The sequence below is a fragment of the Dendropsophus ebraccatus genome, chromosome 8 (assembly GCF_027789765.1).
Source record: "Dendropsophus ebraccatus isolate aDenEbr1 chromosome 8, aDenEbr1.pat, whole genome shotgun sequence".
In the NCBI taxonomy this organism is placed as follows: Eukaryota; Metazoa; Chordata; class Amphibia; order Anura; family Hylidae; genus Dendropsophus; species Dendropsophus ebraccatus.
In genome coordinates this window covers 46,652,565-46,677,551 of record NC_091461.1, presented here as the reverse complement: position 1 = coordinate 46,677,551, position 24,987 = coordinate 46,652,565, and the positions used below count along the sequence as shown (strand labels likewise).

Below are 24,987 nucleotides of genomic sequence, written 5' to 3'. Positions count from 1 at the left end.
GAGAATGACAGCTCCAGTCTTTCGCGGCTTCGGACGGGGATATCTCTGTGGCGGGATGGGCTCTGAGGCCGGGACTTTGTGGAAGCAGTAAGTTCATGTGTCTGCACCGCAGGGTCGGCTGGGCTCTGCCTCAGCACGGGGGGGGGGGGGTGACAGGTTCTCTTTAAATTAATAATGAAGCGCTTCATTAGAGATGAGCAAACCGGGTTCGGGTTCGAGTCGATCCGAACCCGAACGTTCGGTATTTGATTAGCTGGGGCTGCTGAACTTGGATAAAGCTCTAAGGTTGTCTGGAAAACATGGAGACAGCCAATGACTATATCCATGTTTTCCACATAGCCTTAGGGCTTTATCCAACTTCAGCAGCCACCGCTAATCAAATGCCGAAAGTTCGGGTTCGGATCGACTCGAGCATGCTCCAGGTTCGCTCATCTCTATGCTCCGCTCATCTCTACGCAATCCGCTCATCAGCCAGCTGCCTTCTAACTCACTGCTGCTCTGTGCCGCTCCTCCCCGGGTGCTGGGAAAAGCTGGATCCAGAAACTGTTAGAAATTTCCCAGGACTGTATCCAGCTTTTCCGGGCATTTAGAGAGGAGCGGCAATTAGTTGAAAGGCAGCAGGCTAATGAGCGGATTGCTGAGATATTACTTTATTACTGTAAGTTTGCTCATCTCTAGATGCACACTATGCATGCCTCTATAGGATTTGAATGATTTCACTATGTATCTGGACACTTTGGGATCTATTATATAAAAGTGTAAGTGTGCACCATGTTCTCTCTAGAAAAAGGTTTATACAGAAACGCGGCCTGGTGTAAATAACAGGGGGCTTCTGTCGGATAACCAGAGCTGACAACCTTTGGGTCACGGCTTGCGGCGGTTGCATGTTTGCAAAAATGCAGCTATTGGCTATGTTCACACATAGCATCTTTTTTCAATCAAAACCAGGAGTGGGTTGAAATCACAAAAGCTGTACACATCTTTCCATTATCATTTTGCCCTGTCATTCCAGCTCCTGGTTTTGGTTGAGAAAAGACTGATGGAAATACTTTGTGTGAACATGGCCATATTATGTGGACCCTAGGTCTACCTTGTTTGCCTTCTATAGCCCACTTTCAGGAAATTCCCCAGAAAATAAGTTGCACCAGTTGTGTATAGCTATTACATGGCTGTCACTCACAGTAAGTGATTAACCAACTTTTCCTCTGCTCCCTTGTCTGAGGAGAAGTGAGTGCGGCGGCTGTGACGTCATCCGCGGGTGAGCGCACATGTGTGCCTGCCCTCAGCGAGCGCTCCATGTGAAGTGCGGCCGGTGACGTCAGCAGAGCTCCCTCTGGAAGTTGTCTGTGTGTGTGTGAGTGTGTCAGCAGCCAGAGAGGGAGCTGAGTGAGCGCTCACAGCCTGCAGCTCGTCTCCCGTCCTGCAGCTAGCGGTCCCGGGCGCCCTCCGTGCAGCCGCCGCTCCGTGTATATGCTCGGACGCTGGAGGCGCTGACTGTAGCGCATTTACCCTGCGGCACCATGGCAGCTCAGTGCGACTCCATGAGCGGATACATGAACCAGTCAGACCCGGGCTCCAACAGCGAGAGAAGCACCGACTCCCCGCTACCGGGCTCCGAGGACGACTCTCCCGCCCCCCACGACCCGGAGTGGGGAGAAGAGAGGTTCCGAGTGGATAGGAAGAAGCTGGAGACCATGTTACAAGGTAACGGAGAACTTCAGCGAACAATGCAGCCCGGAGCCCCGTATACCGCGAGCGGCTGACTCATCCCCCTCACTACAGCGCTCACCGACCACTGACTATAGAGAGCTCAGAGAGGGGACCACTGACTATAGAGAGCTCAGAGAGGGGACCACTGACTATAGAGAGCTCACTACAGGGACCACTGACTATAGAGCGCTCAGAGAGGGGACCACTGACTATAGAGAGCTCACTACGGGGACCACTGACTATAGAGAGCTCACTACGGGGACCACTGACTATAGAGAGCACAGAGAGGGGACCACTGACTATAGAGAGCTCAGAGAGGGGACCGCTGACTATAGAGAGCTCAGAGAGGGGACCACTGACTATAGAGAGCTCAGAGAGGGGACCACTGACTATAGAGAGCTCAGAGAGGGGACCACTGACTATAGAGAGCTCAGAGAGGGGACCACTGACTATAGAGAGCTCACTACGGGGACCACTGACTATAGAGAGCTCACTACGGGGACCACTGACTATACAGCGCTCACAGCGGGGACCACTGACTATACAGCGCTCACAGCGGGGACCACTGACTATACAGCGCTCAGAGAGGGGACCACTGACTATAGAGAGCTCACAGCGGGGACCACTGACTATAGAGAGCTCAGAGAGGGGACCACTGACTATACAGCGCTCACAGCGGGGACCACTGACTATAGAGCGCTCAGAGAGGGGACCACTGACTATAGAGCGCTCACAGCGGGGACCACTGACTATACAGCGCTCAGAGAGGGGACTATAGAGAGCACACTACGGGGACCACTGACTATAGAGCGCTCAGAGAGGGGACCACTGACTATAGAGAGCTCAGAGAGGGGACCACTGACTATAGAGAGCTCAGAGAGGGGACCACTGACTATAGAGAGCTCAGAGAGGGGACCACTGACTATAGAGAGCTCACTACGGGGACCACTGACTATAGAGAGCTCACTACGGGGACCACTGACTATAGAGAGCTCACTACGGGGAATATAGAGAGCTCACAGCGGGGACCACTGACTATAGAGAGCTCACAGTGGGCACCACTGACTATAGAGAGCTCAGAGAGGGGACCACTGACTATAGAGATCTCAGAGAGGGGACCACTGACTATAGAGAGCTCAGAGAGGGGACCACTGACTATAGAGAGCTCACTACGGGCACTATAGAGAGCTCACAGCAGGGACCACTGACTATAGAGAGTTCACTACGGGGAGTCGGGACTATACAGCGCTCACAGCGGGGACCACTGACTATACAGCGCTCACAGCGGGGACCACTGACTATACAGCGCTCACAGTCGGGACCACTGACTATACAGCGCTCACAGCGGGGACCACCCTATATAGAGCGCTTACTACGGGGACCACTGAAGTCATTATAGGGGTCACGACTGTTTACCACTATAGGGAAGACTCACTAGATATATACTACTTTAGTCACTAGAAGAGACTCGCTAAAGGGACCACCGCATTCACTCCAGAGAGAACACACTATATAGAGACCTCACTATATGGACCTCTTTATTTACAATACAACCTCACCATCTAGGACCCTATGCATTCACTATGGAGACCCCCTGTGTATTTACTCTAGTCCCTGTCAGCGGTGACCATTTAGACCGGAGGTTCCTGGTAAAGTATTTCATAGCTTTAATAGCATAAGTATCAGGTGATGTGGATGCGGCTAATGTGTAACGGCCAATGTTTCCAAAAAGAGGTAATGTACTTGTATACAGTCCAGTGCTGGTGTAAGAACCTGAGCCAGGAGCCTATGGCCAATGATATGGTTCTTAGCCCAATGTCATCTGGTTTGATCCTGCTGTCAGATGTGACACCTGTAGTACCATGTGTAGCTTGCAGCAGCTAGAGAGCGACATGGGTCTGAGAGTCCTGTGAGTGGTTTCCAAGCTAATGTATGGAAGACGTTACTGTATCATCTAGGGAATAAAAATGGATGGCTGCTAGTCCAATGACTTTGGCACCTGTCAGTATAGTGCTGAGTTCCCTTTATAACCAGTGGGCAGTCTCACTGATGTGCACTATAATCCCATCGCTGCTGTTACTTTGACATTCTTGTTTGTTTCTATTCTGGTCGTCTATGATTTCCTTATTGCTTATACTAAGCGTACAGATGAGTATACATTAGCAGTGTGACATCACTTACAATCTGCCTCAGCTTCCTCTCCGTAGGTCAGTGAGACTTCAGGTACCTGGCATTGAATTGCCATGTGGTTCCAAGTACCTGAGACACCTCTGGCAATGAAAACAATTCTTTTTTATGTTATGTAAACATGGCTTTACTTAAAGGGGTATTCCACTCAAACATAACTTTTGATATTTTGCTTCCCATGGTGAGACTTACAATTCCTTCCCTACTTGTAATCTATTCAGTCTCCTTCCCCAGTTCTGAGCTGCTGCTTTCTGATGAAGACACATAAATCTGTGTGTAAGCTTTTCTTTCTCCCCCTCCCTCCCTTTCTTCTGAGACAATTGATGTATTTAAGTCCCTGGCAGGCTTTATCTGCAACATTGTAGCTTCTTTGTAATACTGGGAGGGATAATCACAGTAAGTTCATCTGCAACTTGACCTCAGAGTAACCCTCCCAGCATTACAAAGAAGATACAATGTAGCAGATAAAGCCTGCCAGGAACTGTTTACATCAGATGTCTCAGAAGGGAGGGGGAGGAGGGGTAGACAGCGAGAAAAGCTCACACAGATTATTGTCATGAGCAGAAAGCAGCAGCTCAGAACTGGGGGAAGGAGACTGAATAGATAACAAGTATGGAAGGAATTTTTAGTATCACCCTGGGCAGCAACATATCAAAAGTTATGTTTGAGTGGACTACCCCTTTAAGGGATATCTAGTTGGGAGGCTTTATACATGAACTTGTTGTCTGGACAACCCCTGACTATTTGCTCTATTAGGACGTTTAAATGACTGCATGCAACGCTAAGGGTGCGTTTACACAGAGATTTATCTGACAGATTTTTGAAGCCAAAGCCATGAATGGATCTGAAAAAAAGAAAAATCTCAGTCTTTCCTTTGTGACTGGTTCTCTGTTTAGTCCGTTCCTGGCTTTGGTTTCAAAAATCTGCCAGATAAATCTGTGTAAAGCCCCCCCCCCCCCCCCCCCCCCCCCAGAGGACTTTGCTGGGGAAATTAACAGGCAATGAAAACTTCCTCTGTGAAGATGAGCTGTTTACTAGGAGTCATCTGATCACTAAAGGTAGGGATGGTCCGAAACTGACGAGGTTCGGGTTTGTATGAACCCGAACGCTCGACATCAGATTCCCGCTGTCTGCCCGCTTCGTGCAGCGTGTGGATACAGCGGGAGGAACGCCTGGAAAACTGGCATACAGCCTATGGCTATGGCTGTATCCCACTTTTCCAGGTGGTCCTCCCGCTGGATCCGCCAGCTGCATGGAGTGGGCAGACAGCGGGAATCTTTGGCGAGAGTTTGGGTTCGTACGAACCCGAACCGAACTCTGTTTGGACCATCCCTAACTAAAGGCCCTATTCCACGGAACGTGGAATAGAAGGCAGCGATCAGACGACATTGTTCATGTCGGCTGATTGTTGCAGTCGTTTGTCCTTCAGCCATGTTGAAAAACAAACGACTGTGATAGCAGCGATCTGCTGCCGTCGGAATAGGAGCAGTAGCAGCAGACCACCACTATCCCCTATGGGCTGCCCGTACAATCTAGCAATCACTCGTGCAGCCGCCCCCGCACTCACCCACTTGCTGCTGCTGTGTGTAATAGTGGTGACAGCGAGCAGGGAACGAGGAGCAAACAAGCGCTGACAGCTTTAGGGTAGCTTCACACACACCGTATCGCAGCAGATTTGATCTAAATAACTGAACACAGCATCAAATCTGCTGCGGAGTGTGTGAAGGCAGGAGGGGGGGGGGGGTGTTGTGAAGGCACCCTTAAAGGGGTTATCCAGCGCCACTTTCCCCCTACTGTTGTCTCCAGTTTGGGTGGAGTTTTGAAAGTAAATGGAGCTTAATTGCAAACCGCACCTGAACTGGAGACAACAGTAGGGGGGAAAAGTGGCCATGTTTTTGTAGCGCTGGCTAACCCCTTTAATCCGCACTAATAGTAAGGTCAGGGCTGCAAGGGGACTTTGGCCATGCAACATGAAGATCGCAGTGCCATATTTTGACATTGCATTAATGATGTGGTCGTCTTGTGACTCATTGTGACCTTTTAGGTTTGCATGGGACCCTTGACAGTAGCAGAAATTCCCTATGTCCTAGATAAATTTTGTATAGAATTCTTCAACCCAATGACTATAGTGCACTTTGTGACCTGAAAGTGTTTGTGATCCTGTAGTTGCAAGATATTGGGTTACAGTGTGCCCCCCCAATGCCCTCACACTGACTGCTATGCAGCGTTATCATTGTATGGGGACCAGACAATCCTTGGTTGCATAGCCCTGTCCTCAGGATTACAATATACATAATCTCCATCACAGTTGTAGTACAATGGTAATTTATTTCCTGTATTCATGTTTGGACATAAGGACGTTGTGTAAACTGTATCTGTTATACAGGCAAAGAATAGAATCGATACATTTAAGTGACCTTGTATGATAAAGACTAAGAGGAATATTTATTAAACATGGTGTAAAGTAGAACTGGCTCAGTTGCCCCTAGCAACCAATCAGATTCCACTTTTCATTCCTCACAGACTCTTTGGAAAATGAAAGGTGGAATCTGATTGGTTGCTAGGGACAACTGAGCCAGTTTTACTTTACACCATGTTTTATAAATCTCCCCCTTAAGTGATTTTCTGTAGCTATAATCAACTTTATTTCCCTAATAAACAGTTTGCAGCAGTTCTGTTCCTTAGCGCAGGTCGCTGCAGTAACCTTGGTCTCCATTGCTTTCTCTTCTATTCATGTTAATATATTTCTGGAGAATCCTTTTAGTGCATAGAGCAGCCTCTTCAGATATAGTAGAGAGGAACAAGGTTGGGAAGAAAAATATTTTTACATGAATGTGGTTGTTGGGACCCAAGAAATCTATTCACCATAACCTCATTTACAAAATGAAGAACATCTGCTTTCAAGCTAGGAGCTTGGAGCGAGCGAAGGAAAGAATGCAGCCTGTTTCAGAGCTTTGCTGAGCACAGATGAGAAAGAAAATGACTTATGTTACAAAGGAGCTCGGCTAAAATGTGAGTATTTATATAAAAGTGCAAGTTGTGGGGGTGGCGGGAGACGTAACAAAGACGGATCTTAAGTGTTACCACTGTCAGGAAGACTGAGGCTTGCTGGGAGTTGAGTGAATCATTTTGCCTGCCTATATTGTGTGATTTGAGGCTGGAAAAGGGATGAATAATCTTCCTCTGAGCCGCCAGAGTCTGGAAGGAAAATCTCCTCGTTTCAAACTGAAGAACTTCCTGTATTGCGACCTCCTCAACCCTGATCCAAGTTGTGCTGTAGTTCAGGCAGTGTTGTGCGGATGTTGTGGCTGCTGATTTCTCCATCAGTCGGGATTGTTTCTAAATAGTTATTTATTAAGTTGTCTTGATGAAGAACTTTAAACAGTGTGTGTGTGTGTGTATGTATGTGTGTGTGTAATATATATATATATATATATATATATATATATATATATATAATATAAATTGAGTTATGTTGGTGCTAATTAATAGTGGGGATCCTGACGTTCAAGACTCTCAAGCGAAAATCTTTTTCCTTTAAATCAACAGATATCAGAAAGTTATGTAGATTTGTAATTTACTTCTATTAAAAAATCTCAAATCTACTTTTTAGCTGCTGTATGTCCTGCAGGAAGTGGTGTTTTCTTTTCAGTCTGACACTGTGCTCTCTGCTGACATCTCTGGCCGAGACAGGAACTCTGTCTTGGTTTTCTATGAATCCTAATAGACAACCTCTCCTGCTCTGGACAGTTCCTGTCTCGGCCAGAGATGTCGGCAGAGAGCACTGTGTCAGATTGAAAATAAAACAACATTTCCTGCATGGCATACAGCAGCTAATAAGTATGGGAAGACTTGAGATTTTTTAATAGAAGTAAATTACTAAACTATGTAACTTTCTCACACCAGTTGACTTGAAAGAAAAAGATTTTTACTGGATAACCCCTTTAATTCTCTGAGGCCATTGACCATTGTCAGTCACTGTTGTGGTGGTTTTTTTTTGTATTTGTATACCATTAAGGAGCTGATAGGCATTAAGATATCTTGAGTTTTATACTATGCAGTGAGAGACCTAAGCAGTGCAGATCCGTTCCTGCTACAGTCAGGACAGTAAAGAGTGTAGTATTGTGATGTTGAACATAACTTTGTATTAAAACATTTCAAATATGTGACCGATTCTTTGCAGATTCTTGGTTATCCTGCTGTGTGCATATGATATAGGTGGGATCCAGGGTTCCTCTTCTTACACTGATCTGTTTAGTTTAAATATCAGAAAATAAAAGTTTTTCTGAGAGAATCTTCTTGCTGTTGACTTTGAAATGCTCAGTGGAAGGTCACCAAAAGAACTCCATTGTTCTACTTTTTGCTTTTGCTGTGAATCCTGTAAAACCTTTACTTTTGCAATAAGCCCTTCACTGAGTGCCCCCCCCCCCAAAGTCCTGTTGAAAAAAAGATACATGGTGCTGCACACATTTTTCCGCCAAAAAAGTGGAAAGTACTTTAATAAAAAAGAAAATTTATTCTGATTTTGGTAAAATACTGACGTAAAAGAGGCTTAAAAGGCTCTCAGAAGGCCCCTTGCACCCTGTCGTGTTCAGTCTGTGAAACACAATCTGCATGCTGGGGTACTTCGAGAGGTACTCTGGCCCTTATATTTTCTTATATAGAACATAATAAAGAGCCCTTTCTTACCTCACCACATTCCCCGGGATCCTCCTGTGGCGTCTTCAGGATCCCTGATATTGCCGCCACTTCTGAGACTGACTTATTTCTGCAGTGACAACCTGCTCAGCCAATCACTGGGCACGGAGCCGCCCCTCTTCAGTCAGTGAAAAACTGTCACTGCTGAGAGAAGTCTGTTAGAAGCGGCAATGGGATAACAACATAGGACCATGGTTAGGTAATATTAGGCTCTTATGTTCTATATATGCCGCGATATATATATATATATATATATATATATATATATATATATATATATATATATATATATATATATATATATATATATATATATATATATATATAGGCCGGGCTACCCCTGTAATGTATCCCTATGAATAGGATTCGCTGCATTGAAATGAATTATGATGAATGACTGATTGACATGACTTTTTGAAATGCAACCAGCATATGTTCAGTGCATCACGGATTGAACACGACAATGTGCAAGGGGCCCGAGTCTTACGTTGTGAAATTGGTTTTCAAAGAGTTTTATTAATTTTTCAGTATAGGTATGCATACAAATAGCCTAACATAGGCGAACTCAAGGCCAAACAGTAGGCCAACAAGAAAAAAATCAAGGCAGAAGCCGCAACAGTAATAAAGTGTAAAGCAACAATGAACATGCACTCATTCATTCAAGACACCAACAATCATAAAACAAGGGAAGGGGGAAAAAAAGGGGGGAGAGAGATCTCATCACTAATGCCTCATTCCACCAAATGTAGGATCCAAGTATGACATCCAGGGCTGCCAAACCTTGCCAAATAACTCCTCTTTATTGTTAAGGATAGAATGGAGGCGATCATTAACCACTATCCAGTTTAATTTGGATTTAACCAAATCTAGGGGTACCATCGCCTTTTTCCATGTGGTGGCGATAGCTGTTTTAGCAGCTAAGAATAAAAAAGAAGCAAATCATTGGGAGGTTTTTCACGTTAAGAAATTGGGATGGAAACACTTGCAGATTCATAACGGAAATTTTTTTTTTTTTTGTCAAACAGTGTTATAGAAACATAACTTTACATTCTGGAGATGTATAAATCAATAATGGCTTTTGCGGTCTTTAGGCCACTTTTGCAGCTTGTCCTCTCTCCCCTATGGTCTAAATTTGTGCATTTTTCAATGCATTTTTTTTTTTTTTGGGGGGGGGGGGGGGTTATATGTGTAAAGATGAGCACAGCTAGAGCATGCTACATGTGTCCATGTTCTCCGCGACTCCCTAGGGCTGCATCCAACTGCTTCAGCCACCGGTTATGTAATGTTGATGATCAGACTCAAGCATGTTCTAGTTGTGATCATCTCTAGTCATCTGTTGGAGCTTGCAATGTGAAACAAAGGTCCAGCTTTAGGGTGCGTTCACACCTACAGGATCTGCAGCAGATTTGATGCGGTGTTCAGTTATTTAAATGAAATCTGCAGCAGAAAATCGGCTGCAGATCCTGTAGGTGTGAACGCACCATTAAGGTGGTATTCTGTATTGTTTTTAGATGCTTGGAGGGTATCTTGGTCCTTGTGTTCAGTAGTTTCAGTAAGTTTGGTGTTTGCTTTTATATATATAATATATAAAATAGAATATAAATCTATCCATACCATGTGTACATCTGCAAAAGTAGTTCCATCACGGCAAAGAGGGAAAGCACAGGTCCCGAGTGACCACGATTGGATGATACTTGGACAAAGCTGCTGAGAGCTGTTTTCATCATCACACCACCTCTTGTTAATTTTAACACTTTGAACAATATATCACTTTCTATACCGTGCTGGATCTCAACCTTTTGTATAAAATATGGGTTTTACTTAGGGTACAATTTAGCTGGGCACCTTTATATTTCTTTGCATTTTAGTTGTTCATCATTGTGAATACAGCCTTTATCTATGGAGGCTATTTGGAGCACAAGTTTCTTTTTTTAAGTATTACGTAACAGCTGTAGTTTGGAGGAATTGTGTCCAACTCAGTCCTCCACTTGTACTGCAGCTCTTACTCCAAAGTTAAAATTGGAAAGTTAACCTACAAAAACTCTCCACATGGCTTTAGAGATAATCATGCACAATGCTTTTATTATGTTTATTAAAGGGGAGCTCCAGCTAAAATGAAAATTCAGCTGCAGGCAGGGGGGGTGCAGAAACATAATAAAGAACTTTTACTTACCCATCCCTGTACCCCTGCAGTGCCATGTCACAGGCTTACTGACCACTGCTGGGCTTCAGTTTCTCCCTTGTTCTGTTGTCGTCACGACCCGGTGGAAAGAGCCGCCCCACTGACTGGCTCAGCAGACATTTCTGAGCCCGGGTCATGACATTCCAGCAGCCCGGTGGGGTCTAGGAGCCCTTAGGGTGTGTTCACATGTACAGGATTTGCAGTAGATTTGATGGCGCAGATTTGAAGTTGCAGATTCAAAGGAAATCAAATCTGGGCTATCCCATCTGCTGTGGATCTGTGCACACTATGAAACCCCGGCGGTTCACCCCCCATGGATCCCGCAGCTTGCCCCTGCTCGCGTCTCTGCCTGTGCCGTAGATTTCCCCTTCATTCTTCGGGTAGATGGCGGAATCTGTCTGACCATAGAAGGGAATCTATGGTACAGTTAGAGATGTGTGCGGCCGCGAGCTGGGGGTGAGCTGCAGAATACGCAGTCGGTGATCCGCCCGGGTTTTGTAGTGTGCACATACCCTTAAAGTGAACCTGTCACCTAGAAATTAAGTACTAAAGTACATAGTTCTTGGGAAGAGGATGCACATTACCTTTCCAAGTGCCTGGCACTTCACTGCTGCATGAATCACACATTTTATTGAAGCCCACTGCAGTCAGAAGGAGGTGTAGCCCAGGCAGTTCAGGGCTCTGATCGTCCTGGGCCACTCCTTTTTGGCATTTTACAGCAGCATAAAACCATGTTGTTTTTTTTTTTTTTTTTTTTAGCACATTGCAGTCACAGACAGCTAAACGAAATAACAAATAAATGTATGTTCTTTCCCCTATAATCATGTAACATTGTCAGAACTTTGGTACTCAATTTCTAGGTGATATATTCACTTTAACTTCCTTTGAAGCATTGGTTCTAGGGAAATAAAACTCTTATGTGGCAGCTGATGAGACATTCCACAGCAGCACATGGTATTCATGTATGCCTATAATATAGAGCCACCACTATACATCCTCTGCCATGTGCGAGAACTACATACAGGCAGCCACACGTCCTAAAACAGTAGCTATGGTGAGCGCAATACCTCATCCAGACTCGTGCTGTTTGGGGGCGACCTTCTCTGCCGGCGGTGCTGGCCGGGTTTTGGTGTGGCATTTTTGGGTCTGGTCCTGTGATATGGGGGTCGCAGGGCCGTTCCGTGGCCTCCCTTCCCTGACTGTGCATGCCTGCGGGGGTGGTGGTCACTGACCGGCACAGTGTGGACTTAGTGTACGGACCCATGCGGATCAGATACCTGCACGCGGTACATGGGGCAGTGTGGCTTGATCAATTCATACACAAAATTCTGATGTTTTTTATGCAGCCGAGAGGCACTAGTGTCAGCCGTAGGTGTGAGGTGCAGCACTCTTTTCTCTCCTGTATTGCATGTCCTACAACACCTGCAGCTTTGCAGAACTGAATGTGGATCACCATAGTGCTATAGTCATCTAGTTTCTGTATGATCTTAAAGGGGTTACCCAGCACTACAAAAACATGGCCACTTTCTTCCAGAGACATCCCCTCTATTGTCCCCAGCTTGGGCGGGGTTTTGCTGCTCAGTTCCATTGAAGTGAGTGGAGCTTAATTGCAAACCACACCTGAACTGGAGACAAGAGTCGTGTTGTCTCTGAAAGAAAGTGGTTTTTGTAGCACTGGATAACCCCTTTAACACCCCCTGTCCTCTCTTCATCTAACTCCATTTCATCTAACTCCATATTATAAGTTCAGAGGAACCCTATAGTTTAAGTGAGTGATATCACGGTTGTCTATGCGCTTTGTGGTTCTACACAATGACAACATTCTACTGCAGTAAACTGAGAACGATGCAAAACCTAATTGTTTCCCCTTCAGAGCAAAGTTACGCCATGGCCGCAGAAACATCTAACTTTTCTGCAGCCAGCAGTCGCTCCCGGCTTTAACAGTTCAAAGAAGATACGCGGCCACTCCATGTATTAGATATGAGGCTTGTTAAAGGTTTGCACGCCCTGATTGTTTTCAAGTAACTATATGAGGCACACAGAGATGGTCTCATTGTGTCTCTTTGTCTGTTGGTTCTTCTCCTGTGTTGTTGTTCATTGAAAAGCCAGATCAGTTGTCTAGGTGTCAGTCTTGTATACAGAAGCATCTGAGTTGGGTTCCAGCTGCAGCAGCTGAGATTTATTGTGCTTCCTAAGACAATGGAGAGCAGCTGAAATGTCAAGTCTCTAAACTTCATTGGAAAGAAACAGCAATTAATATGCCCCTAAGTAACATTGACTGTATCCTTAAAGGGGTTGTCTGGGTAGCACTATACATACACTTATGTAAGTTAACCTTTCTTGCTCCTGCGTCACCACCTATATTATAGAACTCCAGTCCCAACTGTGCAGTGCTTCCGGGTTGAGGAAAGTGACGTCACAGGTCTGCTTATCCAGGCAATGGGCACAGTGTTGTCCCTTCTCAGCTACTGATTGGCTTAGTGGGCCTGTGATGTCACTTCCCTAAACATGGGACTGCTGCACAGTGGAGCCCAGAGACCCAAGATACAAATGTCAGCACAAAAGTGAGTAACATGGACAGAGGTGGCAGCAGGGAGCAGTGTTTTGCACTGCAAAGGACTAGCTTTGCTTTGGCTGTCCAGGCGAGATGGGAGTTGTAGTTTTAAGAGAAACAGATCGCTGATCTCAGGGAGACCAGCCAAACTAGAATACTGCCAGCTGTTAGTGAAAGCGCTCAATGAAGTGAAATCCTAGGTGCATTACCCCTTGGGAAACATGAATATGCAAAAGAAAAGCCCGTGGAGCCTCATTTAAGATTCTCGAAACATAGGACTAGCCAGATATCCCTCCGGGAAGGACCCAGCCAAGGGGTGGCTCCTGTAAGGAAACCACCAAAACCACCATATTAAGTGGCCCTATAAGTCAATGTAATGACAAAAGAAAAACCAAGGCCAGTTATTTATCCACAGACAGCTGTTTCGGGGTGTTGCCCCTCATCAGTGTGGAGCAGGATTCTGGCTAGGTGGGAGCAATGCCTAGTACAGCCATAAGAGAAACAGATTGCTGATCTCAGGGAGACCAGCCAAACAATAATACTGTCTGCTGCTAGTGAAAGTGCTCAATGCAGTAAAATCCTAGGTGCATTGCCCCCTGAGTCCTTACCCCTGCTCTAGGGCTTTATTTTACTTTATTTTATTTATTTACTTTTAGTTTTTTGTTTTTTTTATTGCAGTAACTTGTTGGCGGCTATTTTTTATTTTTTCAGTTTTTTTTCTTTAGAATACCCCTTGTTTTATTTTTTACAGGTGAATCTAAATTGGTTCAATTCTAACTTTTTTTTTTTAAAGGGTAGCTTGTAGAATCTTGCTGTACTATAGCAACTCCTACAGTAATGTATAGTATGACTGCTATTTAGAATTCCCTAATATTTTTAACATGTAGGACGCTGGAGCTTTGCTTTAACAGTTTTGTGCCACGCATGTATACAGCAATTAGTATTGTATATATCTACTCTGCTTAATAGTCTCAAGTTAGCTGTAAACATTGCGAAACATCTGCGGATTGTTAGATAACAGGTGCAATGGAAAACAGAAGAGGAATGTCACAGGAGCTTAGAATAAACCAGATGTATCACAGAATAAATCAGACTTTTACAGATGACTAAAGACTTGTTGCCATTGCTTATATTTAGCTCTTGCATTTTACTATTATGATTCCCCCCCACCAAAAATAAGTGTGTATTTAAAGGGGCGAGCTTGATATGTTAAAATGATGACCTGCTAGACGTATTTATTTATTTGTTTTTTAAGCACCCTTGGTTCCAGAGCGCTATACAAGGGGTAGGAGGTGACAAACAGTACATTACAAAGTCAAAACATGTTACATGAAAAAGGTAAATGGCAGACTGGTACATAGGGGTAGAGGACCCAGCCGGCGAGGGCTTATAGTTGTACAGTAAGTGGAGGGAGACAGAAGGTAAAGGGCTGGAGGGATAAACTAATAAAATTCAATGGTGCCTTGGATTGCGAGCCTAATTCGTTCTGGGACTGTGCTTTTAATCCAAATTCCCACTTAATCCAAAGCAAATTTTCTCATAAATTATTGGAAAGAAGACAATTTGTTCCACACCCCAAAAATAATAATTTATTCTGAATAGCATGTAAAACAAATTAAACATTTAGAAACAGCTGAATATGTCATAGTATAGTATAAGTTACTATACAGTATAGGAATCAGCATGTGGAATATAATGTATAGTATGTGCATAAACCTGGAAAAACAATAGCAGTTTGTATATACAGGATGGAGGTGCAGATCCCCATAATGCAGTAGTGGAGTACAACAGGCTAGAATAGAAAAGCAGGGCTGCTGTCAGAGGTCTGTGTGGTCACATGACTGCAATGGGGAAGGTGGGGTGTGTTAAGCCTGGACCAATCAGGAAGTGAGAATCAGAGTTATGCAGGAGGACAGTGACAGAAACTTTATATACAGCAGTGTGAATGGCTGAGTGTAAGTGCATGCACATCATCAAAGCAGTGTATACAGCTGAGTGTAAGTGCAGACACATAGCAGCAGTGTGTATAGCTGAGTGTAAGTGCAGGAATAGAGAGGATGGGAAACTCAAGGGCTGACAGACTGCAGGGAGCATGAAGATTTTAGCAGGACATATGGGTGCACAGTATAGCGGCACCCTCTCTGTCCGGACATTGAGATTGTGCCACTGCAGGGGAGGAGAGTAGGCTTCTTTGGAAAGAAGGTGGGTAAGGTTTATACAGGAATCAAGAGGCTAGAGATGGTATAAATACAGCACTTTGTGAGATATATAGATAGATAGATATATACCTATCCTCCAAGAATTCTGCAGCACACCGAATAGTGAGAAAAATCAAAGCGTTTATTCCATATTGGTAGAAAATTCCATGCAACGTTGCATGGAATTTTCTACCAATATGGAATAAACACTTTTTTTTTTTTTTTCTCACTATGGTGTGCTGCAGAATTCTTGCAGTATTGACGGGGAGACGTGGATTCGGTCTCCAGCTGCTGGCACCCTATTTACTGTTTGAACAGAGTGCACTCCATTGTGGAAGTTTTATATATAATATGAGAAATAGTTCCCTATGTATGCACACCTTTTTATTTTTTTACTATTTGGGTGGGGTTGCTGTAAAAATAAGACATACTTACCTGCCCCAATCCACTGGCTGTTCTGAATGGCTGCTTCCTGTGATATGTTGACCCCTACAGGAACAGCCCACTCAACCAATCATGGAAGGATCAGCGAGGACTGGGAGCTGTTAGAGCAGCTAACTCTGATAACTATGGCTGCTATCTATCTATTTATTGATACCATTTACAGTATGAAGCACTGTTGTTGCCGAGTCATCTATCTGATAATGGCATTTATTGTATACACAGTCTTTCTTTTGCTAAGTTTATTTTACTTGAATAAAGTGAGTAACTAAACTTCTCCCTGTCTACCTACCAGGTCGTCATACAATGTAACAAGAGGAATCCATTTTCTTCTTTGCACTGTCACTTTTTGTGCAGATGTCTCTCGGTTTGTGTGAGGACATGATGTTGAACAAGCTTATCCCTCTGTTTTGCTGACTAGGTTTCTGAAGTATGTGTTTTAATTGCAAATTTAATAAAATGTAACATAAACCTAAAAGTTGCACTGGTGACCAGTGTTAGCAGAGCTGGGTTTTTGGCATCTTGTCTTGGCACTGGGTTTGTAAGATTATATTCAACTTTGCTATTTAACCTACATGAATTAAGTTTTTCCCTAGTAGAAGCTTTAGCAAGGAATTGTACATCATGGGGCGTTCTATTGTTCCAGTGGATGGAATTTATGTATGGAACAAAGCAAATTACCAGTATAGCACATGTACATATCTTTTCTCCAATCCTATCTGTATGAACCTAAAACCATAGGAGAACAAGAGGGGTGACATAATAAAGTGACTGCATATGGCATCACAGGGACGTATACCTATTGTGGGGCTTTGTACAAACTGCTATAAAAGACAGTCATTCATTGTGATGATATGTATAGGAATCCTGTAACAGTGTAATATTCTAATAACATGTAAACTGTACAGCCAACAATATAGAAGATTTGTACATTACATATGTCTTGCATTTCTTTCTCCAGCCTTCGGTGTTTTTGAGCAGTTAGATAAAAAAAAAAAACATCATCATCAGATATGTGCCTTGTGACTGTTCTCTGGACCCACTTACACCATTTTTACAACTCTGAGACATTGATCAATCTGTCCTCTGTTTTGTGACCCTGAAAATGCTCTTTTATGGCCCCTTTTGTTTGTTGTGCTGTGTACTAATGGGTTGGAGCTTTCTGCTTGCTTTGTGTTGGGTTTGGTGGTCCGGCTATTGTCTGAGCTATTCATGGCATGTGAAGGAATCCAGGAGTATGGAGCAGTTGTTCGTGAATTGATAGGTGGCTCGCCATCACCATGGTACTTTATTGACTACAGAAGCATTGTACTCGGGGGTTACGCCGGCAACACAAATATGACCGTAAAGGATTTTATTACTGTGTGGCAACAAGCATAGGTGCCGCGTTTGCCATTTTTGCTTCAGTAAGGAGAACGTTTTCTATTTGGTCCTTGGGAAAGGGGGAGGAGTATTATCGGTGATTGCACTTCTAACTTCTCAGGAAATCTTATTTTTATAGAAGATATAACAATGATAGATTTGTTTCTGTTCATGGTGGTCCTGCCCAGGTTTTTCGTTCTCTTTTGATAGAACATATCATTATCGTTAGAGATGTCCATGCAGCTCTTGCTTTAAAGTTTACCTTTCCACACTCCCTGGTGTTCTCCTAGCTCCTGCCTGCTGTCTGCAGCCTCAGATGCAATTTCAGAGCCGGTTTCTGAAGTAACAGACCGCTCAGCCAGTCACTGGCCATAGTGCTCTTGTCCCAGCCAGTGATTGGCTGAGCAGCCTGTAACTTTAGAGACTGGCTCTGAAGTTGTAAAGGAGGCTGTGGGCAGGAGTGAAGAGAGCACCAGAGAGCGTGGAGAGTTATTGTGTGTATAATTGTCGTCAGCCGTCTGCCACGCATCGCTATTACACGTAGCGATGTGCACATGGCGACCGATGATTCTAGGTCTGGACCTAAAGACATGATCAGCCAATGATCGTTGTCTTCCGCCAATTGTTGTCTTTATTACACGGAGTAGTGATCTGCTGACTTGGCCTGTATTGGCAGATTATCGTTCTGTGTAAAAGGGCCTGTACTGATTGTTTTCAAGCTGAAGAGCCACGGCCATACACAATACTCATCAATAAATGGGTGACCAAATATTGGGTGACCTTATACTTTACTTTGTAAACCTCCCACCCACTGACTAATTTACTATTACTTGCACCAGAAAAGGGCACAAACTATAGGACACTTCTGTCTACTCATAACTGGTGTATGTTTGCAGCCTCTTTGGGGGGTTGTGTGCCAGTAAAGCAAAGTGTGCAAATTAACTTTTCTTATGTGGGCATGTAATCCTCTCTGAACTCGGAAGTGTTCAGTGGTTTTATAGAGAATGAATGGTGTGCTGAATGCTCCATTCACTGCAGGAGGATTGGGTATTCATTTTCAGGATTGGTGGGGATCTTGTAATGTTGGAGCCCCAGTGATTAGCTTGTTATCTCTTGGCCTATGAATAGGGGATTATGTGCCCAGATAAGAATAACCACTTTAATAATCATTCCCCCACCACCACCTTTCCCCATGAGTTTAGAATGCGGTCTTCAGTATTCTATAACACTGTTTTCAGCTTCAGTTTTTTTCAATCAGTAGTGGTCTCTGCATCTGGATCCTCTCCTCTGCAGTCCTTAGGCTGCATCCATCAAATACCGGTAGTTTGGCTTTATGTCAGCCCAAACTTAAAGTAAATTCGCCTTTCTCTAATGGTTAGATTTATTTGACAGATTTTTTATGCCAAAGCCAGGAATAGATTCGAAAAAGAGGAGAAATCTCAGTCTTTCCTTTATGGCCTGTTCCCTGTTTATACAGTCATGGCCAAAAGTTTTGAGAATGATACAAATATAAATTTTTTACCAAGTCTACTGCTTCAGTTTTTAAAATGGCAATTTGCATATACTCCAGAATGTTATAAAGAGTGATCAGCTTAACAGCAATTACTTGTAAAGTGAATATTTGCCTAGAAAATGAACTTCATCCCCCAAAACACATTTCAACATAATTGCAGCCCTGCCTTAAAAGGACCAGATAACGTCGTGTCGGTGATTGCTCCATTAACACAGGTGTGGGTGTTAATGAGGACAGGGCTGGAGATCAATCTGTCATGATTAAGTAAGAATGACACCACTGGACACTTTAAAAGGAGGCTGGTGCTTGGCATCATTGTTTCTCTTCTGTCAACCATGGTTATGTCTAAAGAAACACGTGCAGTCATCATTGCACTGCACAAAAATGGCTTAACAGGGAAGAGTATCGCAGCTACAAAGATTGCACCTCAGTCAACAATTTATCGCATCATCAAGAACTTCAAGGAGGGAGGTTCCATTGTTGCCAAAAAGGCTCCAGGGTGCCCAAGAAAGACCAACAAGCGCCAGGATCGTCTCTTAAAAGTGATTCGGCTGCGGGATTGGGCTACCAGCAGTGCAGAGCTTGCTCAGGAATGGCAGCTTGCAGGTGTGAGTGCATCTGCACGCACTGTGAGGTGAAGACTCTTGGAGCAAGGCCTGATCTCAAGGAGGGCAGCAAAGAAGCCACTTCTCTCCAGAAAAAAAATAAGGGGCAGACGGATATTTTGCAAAAGGTACAGGGAGTGGACTGCTGAGGACTGGGGTAAAGTCATTTTCTCTGATGAAACCCTTTTTTCGATTGTTTGGGACATCTGGAAAACTGCTTGTTCGGAGAAGACAAGGTGAGCGCTACCACTAGTCTTGTCTCATGCCAACTGTAAAGTATCCTGAAACCATTCATGTGTGGGGTTGCTTCTTAGTCAAGGGAATCAACTCTCTCACAGTCTTGCCTAAAAACACAGCCATGAATAAAGAATGGTACCAGAATGTCCTCCAAGAGCAACTTCTCCCAACTGTCCAAGAGCAGTTTGGCGATCAACAATGCCTTTTCCAGCATGATGGAGCACCTTGCCATAAAGCAAAGGTGATAACTAAATGGCTCAGGGAACAAAACAGAGATTTTGGGTCCATGGCCTTGAAACTCCCCAGATCTTATTCTCATTGAGAACTTGTGGTCAATCATCAAGAGATGGGTGGACAAACAAAAACCAACAAATTCTGACAAAATGCAATCATTGGTTGTGCAAGGATGGACTGCTATTAGGTCCAGAAGTTGATTGAGAGCATGCCAGGGAAAATTGCAGAGGTCCTGAAGAAGGGTCAATATATAAGGGGCAAATATTGACTTGCTGCTTTAACTCTCAGGCGACCCTGGATGTACTCGTATGTCCAGGGCCGCCTCACCGCGTTCAGAGCGGGGCCGCGGTCCCAGGTGCCGCTCGTAGCCCGGGACCACAGTTATTAGCGGGCACGGTCCAATCGCCGTGCCCGCTAATACAGTAATCGGATGCAGCTGTCAAAGTTGACAGCTGCATCCGATTACCTAATGCAGCCGTTCCCTGGTGTCTAGTGGGGAGGATCGCTCCTCCGGGACGTTGTCCTGGAGGAGCAATCCACACATCTTACCCCTTCCGGGGTCAGTGCCGTAATGGCGCTGATCCCGGCTCAGCACTCGATTGCTTCCGGCTGCAGCAGCGGGAAGCAATCAATGTGCCTATCTCATGGATCTGTGCTGCAAATCTATGCAGCACAGATCTCAATGAGAGATCAGTGCACTTATACTAGAAGTCCCCCAGGGGTGCTTCTAGTATAAGTGTAAAAGTTAAAATAAAAGTGTGGTTATTAGTAAAAAGCCCCCTCCCCTAATAAAAGTCTGAATCACCCCTCTTTTCCCATGTTATAAATAAAAATAAACAAATAAATAAACATGTTTGCTATCGCCATGTGCGTAATCGCCCGAACTATTAATAAATCACATTACTGATCTCACATGGTAAACGGCGTAAGCGCAAACAAATCCCAAAGTGCAAAATTGTGCATTTTTGGTCGCATCAAATCCAGAAAAATTGTAATAAGTGATCAAAAAGTTGTATATGCGCAATCAAGGTACCAATAGAAAGAACACATCATGGCGCAAAAAATGACACCATCATACAGCCCCATAGACCAAAGGATAAAAGCGCTATAAGCCTGGGAATGGAGCGATTTTTAGGAACATATATTTGTTAACAATGCTTTGGATTTTTTACAGGCCATCAGATAAAAGAAAAGTTATACATGTTACATATCTTCATAATCGTAACGACTTGAGGAACATATATAACAAGTCAGTTTTACCCCAGGGCAAACTGCGTAAAAACGAACCCCCCCCCCCCCCCCCCAAATAAAAGTGTACTTTATGCCAAAATTCAGCCTGTCATTGCAAAGTACAATTAGTGACGCAAAAAATAAGGGCTCATGTGGGTTTCTAGGTGGAAAAATGCAAGTGCTATGGCCTTTTAAGCACAAGGAGGGAAAAACGAAAATGCTAAAATTTAAATTGGCCCGGTCCTGTAAGGGTTAACTCATTCTAACTGTCAATATAAGCTTTTGTTACTCATAATATGATTGCAATTATATTTCTGCATGTGATAAAAACATCTGACAAACACACATAAAAACCAGAGGGCAACAGCTCATGTGAAAAATATGTCATTCTCAAAACTTTTGGCCATGACTATAGTCTGTTCCTGGCTTTGGCTTAAAAAATCTGTCAGATAAATCTGTGTAAACGCACCAGTAGGGAGACACCATCTACAGAGAATTACATTATAGCTGGATACTATGCAATTGCAGATTTACAATTTATTATTTTTTAGGAAATCTGCAGTGACAGTCCAAACAATTTCATGTGGATTTTAGTTGGAATTACTGCAGAAACTTTTCAGTACAATTTCATCTTTCAACTGCACAGACAAATTGAATCAAATGTGTTTATGACCAAGGCTTGTAAGTATGTTGTTATATTATTATTTCTGTCTAACTCTTTACTTACAAGCATATAGCCTTTAGCAGGTATAGAGTATGCTCTGTATTGCCTGGTGATTAGAAGCTGTGGAATTTGCCTGAAATGAGCAGTCTGCTGGGGGTCAGTTAATCTTTAATAGATCTGTATTTTTGCTTGCTGCAGGATTTTTACTTATATAAGGGGTGGTATATACCGCCAAATAGCTTGTTTTTCTACATCCTTTTGTCTTCACCTACTACAGTCCATCATTAGAGATGAGTGAATTTACAGTAAGCCCAGGTTTGCGTAAATCCGAACACTCTCTCTTTAAATTCCGGTGGCTAAAGAAGATGGATGCCGCCATATGCTGTGAACTCATTGCTCTCTCATCATCATCTGCCTTGCTGGTAAATCAATTTAGAAAATGAGAAAATGTAAGGGCCGTCAGAGGTTTACACAGAACTTGCATCAGTTCATTCGTGGGTATACAGTAATTTTGTATGCGATATAAAGAGAGCGTTTGCATTTAGGTTCACACAAATTTTTATTTATTTTATTTTGCTTTGTCATTGGTATATTACAGAATGGTATATTACAGTAACCAATTGCAGCTCAGCTTTCATTTCATACTGACACACACGGGCACAGGGGCCAAACTGTGGCCCTCCAGATGTTGCTTAATTATAATTCCCATCATTCCCGGACAGCTAAAGCTTTGGCTGTCCAGACCTAATGGGAATTGTAGTTTAGCAACAGCTGGAGGGCTGGGAGAGTTTGACACCCCTGCGCTAGGGCATCATATTCTCTTATGCCTATCTACATACTCTAAGGAGCAGCAACAGCACTGAAGACATTATAGAGCAGTTACCCATCAGTGTTCATATCAGGGCTGATATGACACCTTCTACAAGCTGCTGCAACCTCTCAATGTGTGTGTTCTTCTTCTGTCCTCAGCCATTTCCCTTCCCCCTCCTTCTCCCCTCTCCATACAGAGTAAGTAAAAAGTTTTGATGGGGGGAGGAAAGGTATATTTAAAATCAGAGAAAAATGCCTCTTAAGGCTTTCTTACATTTGCTTGTACTATAGATTTATGCAAAGTTTCTGTTAGATTTTCTGTACAGAAGCTTGGGTTGCATTTATTAAAAAGCCAAATGTCTAGTCAGGATTCTCCAGTGGTAGTATTTTTGTATTCCACAATCATGGCTGAAGTATGGCCATGTACATGGCGCTTTAGGGTTATACTAAATAATACAATAATGGATTTTAGCGTTATTATATTGGTATGAAGAGGGTCCGCCTCTGAAAACTAATGCTAGTCCTCTCAGTAGCTACCAGGTCTGCAAATGATTCTGTGTTTTGAGGAGTTTATCCGAGTGATCTTGATGAAAGTCTAGACTTTTCTGGCAGATGTTTAACTCTAAATAAATGTAGTGGCATTTTTTTTCCTGTTTAATTTAAAAAAAAAAATCTTTTTATCTTTTTTTTTAAATAAATTCTATGGAGAAGCAATTCGTCTGACACTAGAACTAACCCTTCAGGTTCTTCAGCTGTTCTTCCACAGATTTCTATCAGGGAAAATATTTATTTTATGCCCCAGAAGTTTTAGTGGCCAGTGAAAGCTTGCCAATGCGTTTTATTAGTTTAATATGAGTTTATTTTTGCGGCATCACTGCAAGGTTTATTCACTTTAAAATTTCACTGTTTTGAATATGGTAGGTGGAGATATGAAATCTAGATCTTGTTACACTAAAATCTTTTGTAAAGTATTTTCACTTGGGGTTTTGGTGCAGATTTAAGATGTATTTAAAATCTTCTCTGCAAAAAACAAAAATATATAGATAACACTGCTGTTTTATCACAGGGGTTTCTCATCGAATCAATAAAGTAAAATCCACAGCATAATCTGACATTTCTAATCCAGATTTATAATCTGCACAACAGGTCATTTTCCCCACAAATGTTTTGTAGGTTTTTACACATTCCATCCACTTTTCTGGAGTTTTTCCAGGAGTTAATACACAGCTAAAAATTTGCAGAACATATTGTACAGTTCAACTCTGTAGCCCTCTGTACATCTTGTAAGTATTTTTTGAGATGGAAAGGGGGTTTACCAGTTGTGATTACCATATGGCGGGGAAACTAAGCCCAAGTAGTGACCAATACTTGGTCAGCACCAAGCACAATGTTGCCGATGTGATTTCCTGTAGCTGTTGGTCATGATGGTTACTGTCTAGATGAATGCTCGGACTGATTGTTTTCTAGAATATCACACAACCTCTGTGGGCATACCTTCTCACAGTGCTTCCTGGTGCTACACATCTGGCCATCCATATTATTCAGAAGATGGATGGGAAGAAAAGAAAATGTTTCTTTACACCAGGGCACCCATTTCCCTTGTTCCACAGTCCAGTTCTTATGTTGCCCATTCTAGGCAATATCGGTGGAAGACTGGGGTCAGCATGAATACTTACTACTTTCGCTATACAGTCTCATATACCCCTATACTTTATGTGCTCTGACACTTATTCATCATGGCCACCATTAAAGGGGTTATCCAGCATTACAAAAACATGGCCACTTTTCCCCCTACTGTTGTCTCCAGTTCAGGTGCAGTTTGCAATTAAGCTCCATTTACTTCAATGGAGTTTCAAAACCCCACCCAATCTGGAGACAACAGTAGGGGGAAAGTGGCCATGTTTTTGTAGCGCCGGATAACCCCTTTTAACTTTCTTTAGAAATTTGGGTCACAATAGCTCTTTTGCCAGATAAAAGCAGACAAAGTTTTTGCTCCTCGTATGCAGGAGTCTGCCTTGGGGGCCATTTCCACTTTCCTTTTCTAAACCACTTTTATTTGGTACAAACGGTTTCCCAGAAATGCCACACAGGACCTGCCACTTTAGAGATGCCCTCATCCAGTTGCCTAGCCATATTTGATCCTACCCAAAGTCACTCAGATGCTTACACTTGTCCATTTTCCTGATCTTAACACGTTAAATGTCACCTGATCATTACTGTGTTTTCATTTAAACTTTTGTTCAATATTTTAAATGACTCCTTCCTATTTTCTGCATTAAGTATGAACATTGCACAACACTGGCACATTCAGCACTATCAAAGATCTGTAACTCTTATTTTTAAGTGCATCTGGCTTTAAGTG

At 43.3% G+C, this 24,987-nt stretch overlaps 1 protein-coding gene across 3 annotated transcripts in view; it reads left to right on the top strand.

Moving 5' to 3' along the window:
- The first annotated feature begins 1,373 nt into the window (after positions 1-1,373).
- Positions 1,374-24,987, top strand: part of BICC1 (BicC family RNA binding protein 1) — a 162,282-nt gene continuing 138,668 nt past the window's right edge. For all 3 annotated transcript variants that reach the window (XM_069979074.1, XM_069979075.1, XM_069979073.1), the window contains exon 1: positions 1,374-1,704. In XM_069979074.1, the coding sequence (XP_069835175.1) occupies positions 1,521-1,704 (184 nt within the window). In that variant the 5' untranslated portion in view covers positions 1,374-1,520. The remainder of the gene's footprint in view (positions 1,705-24,987) is intronic.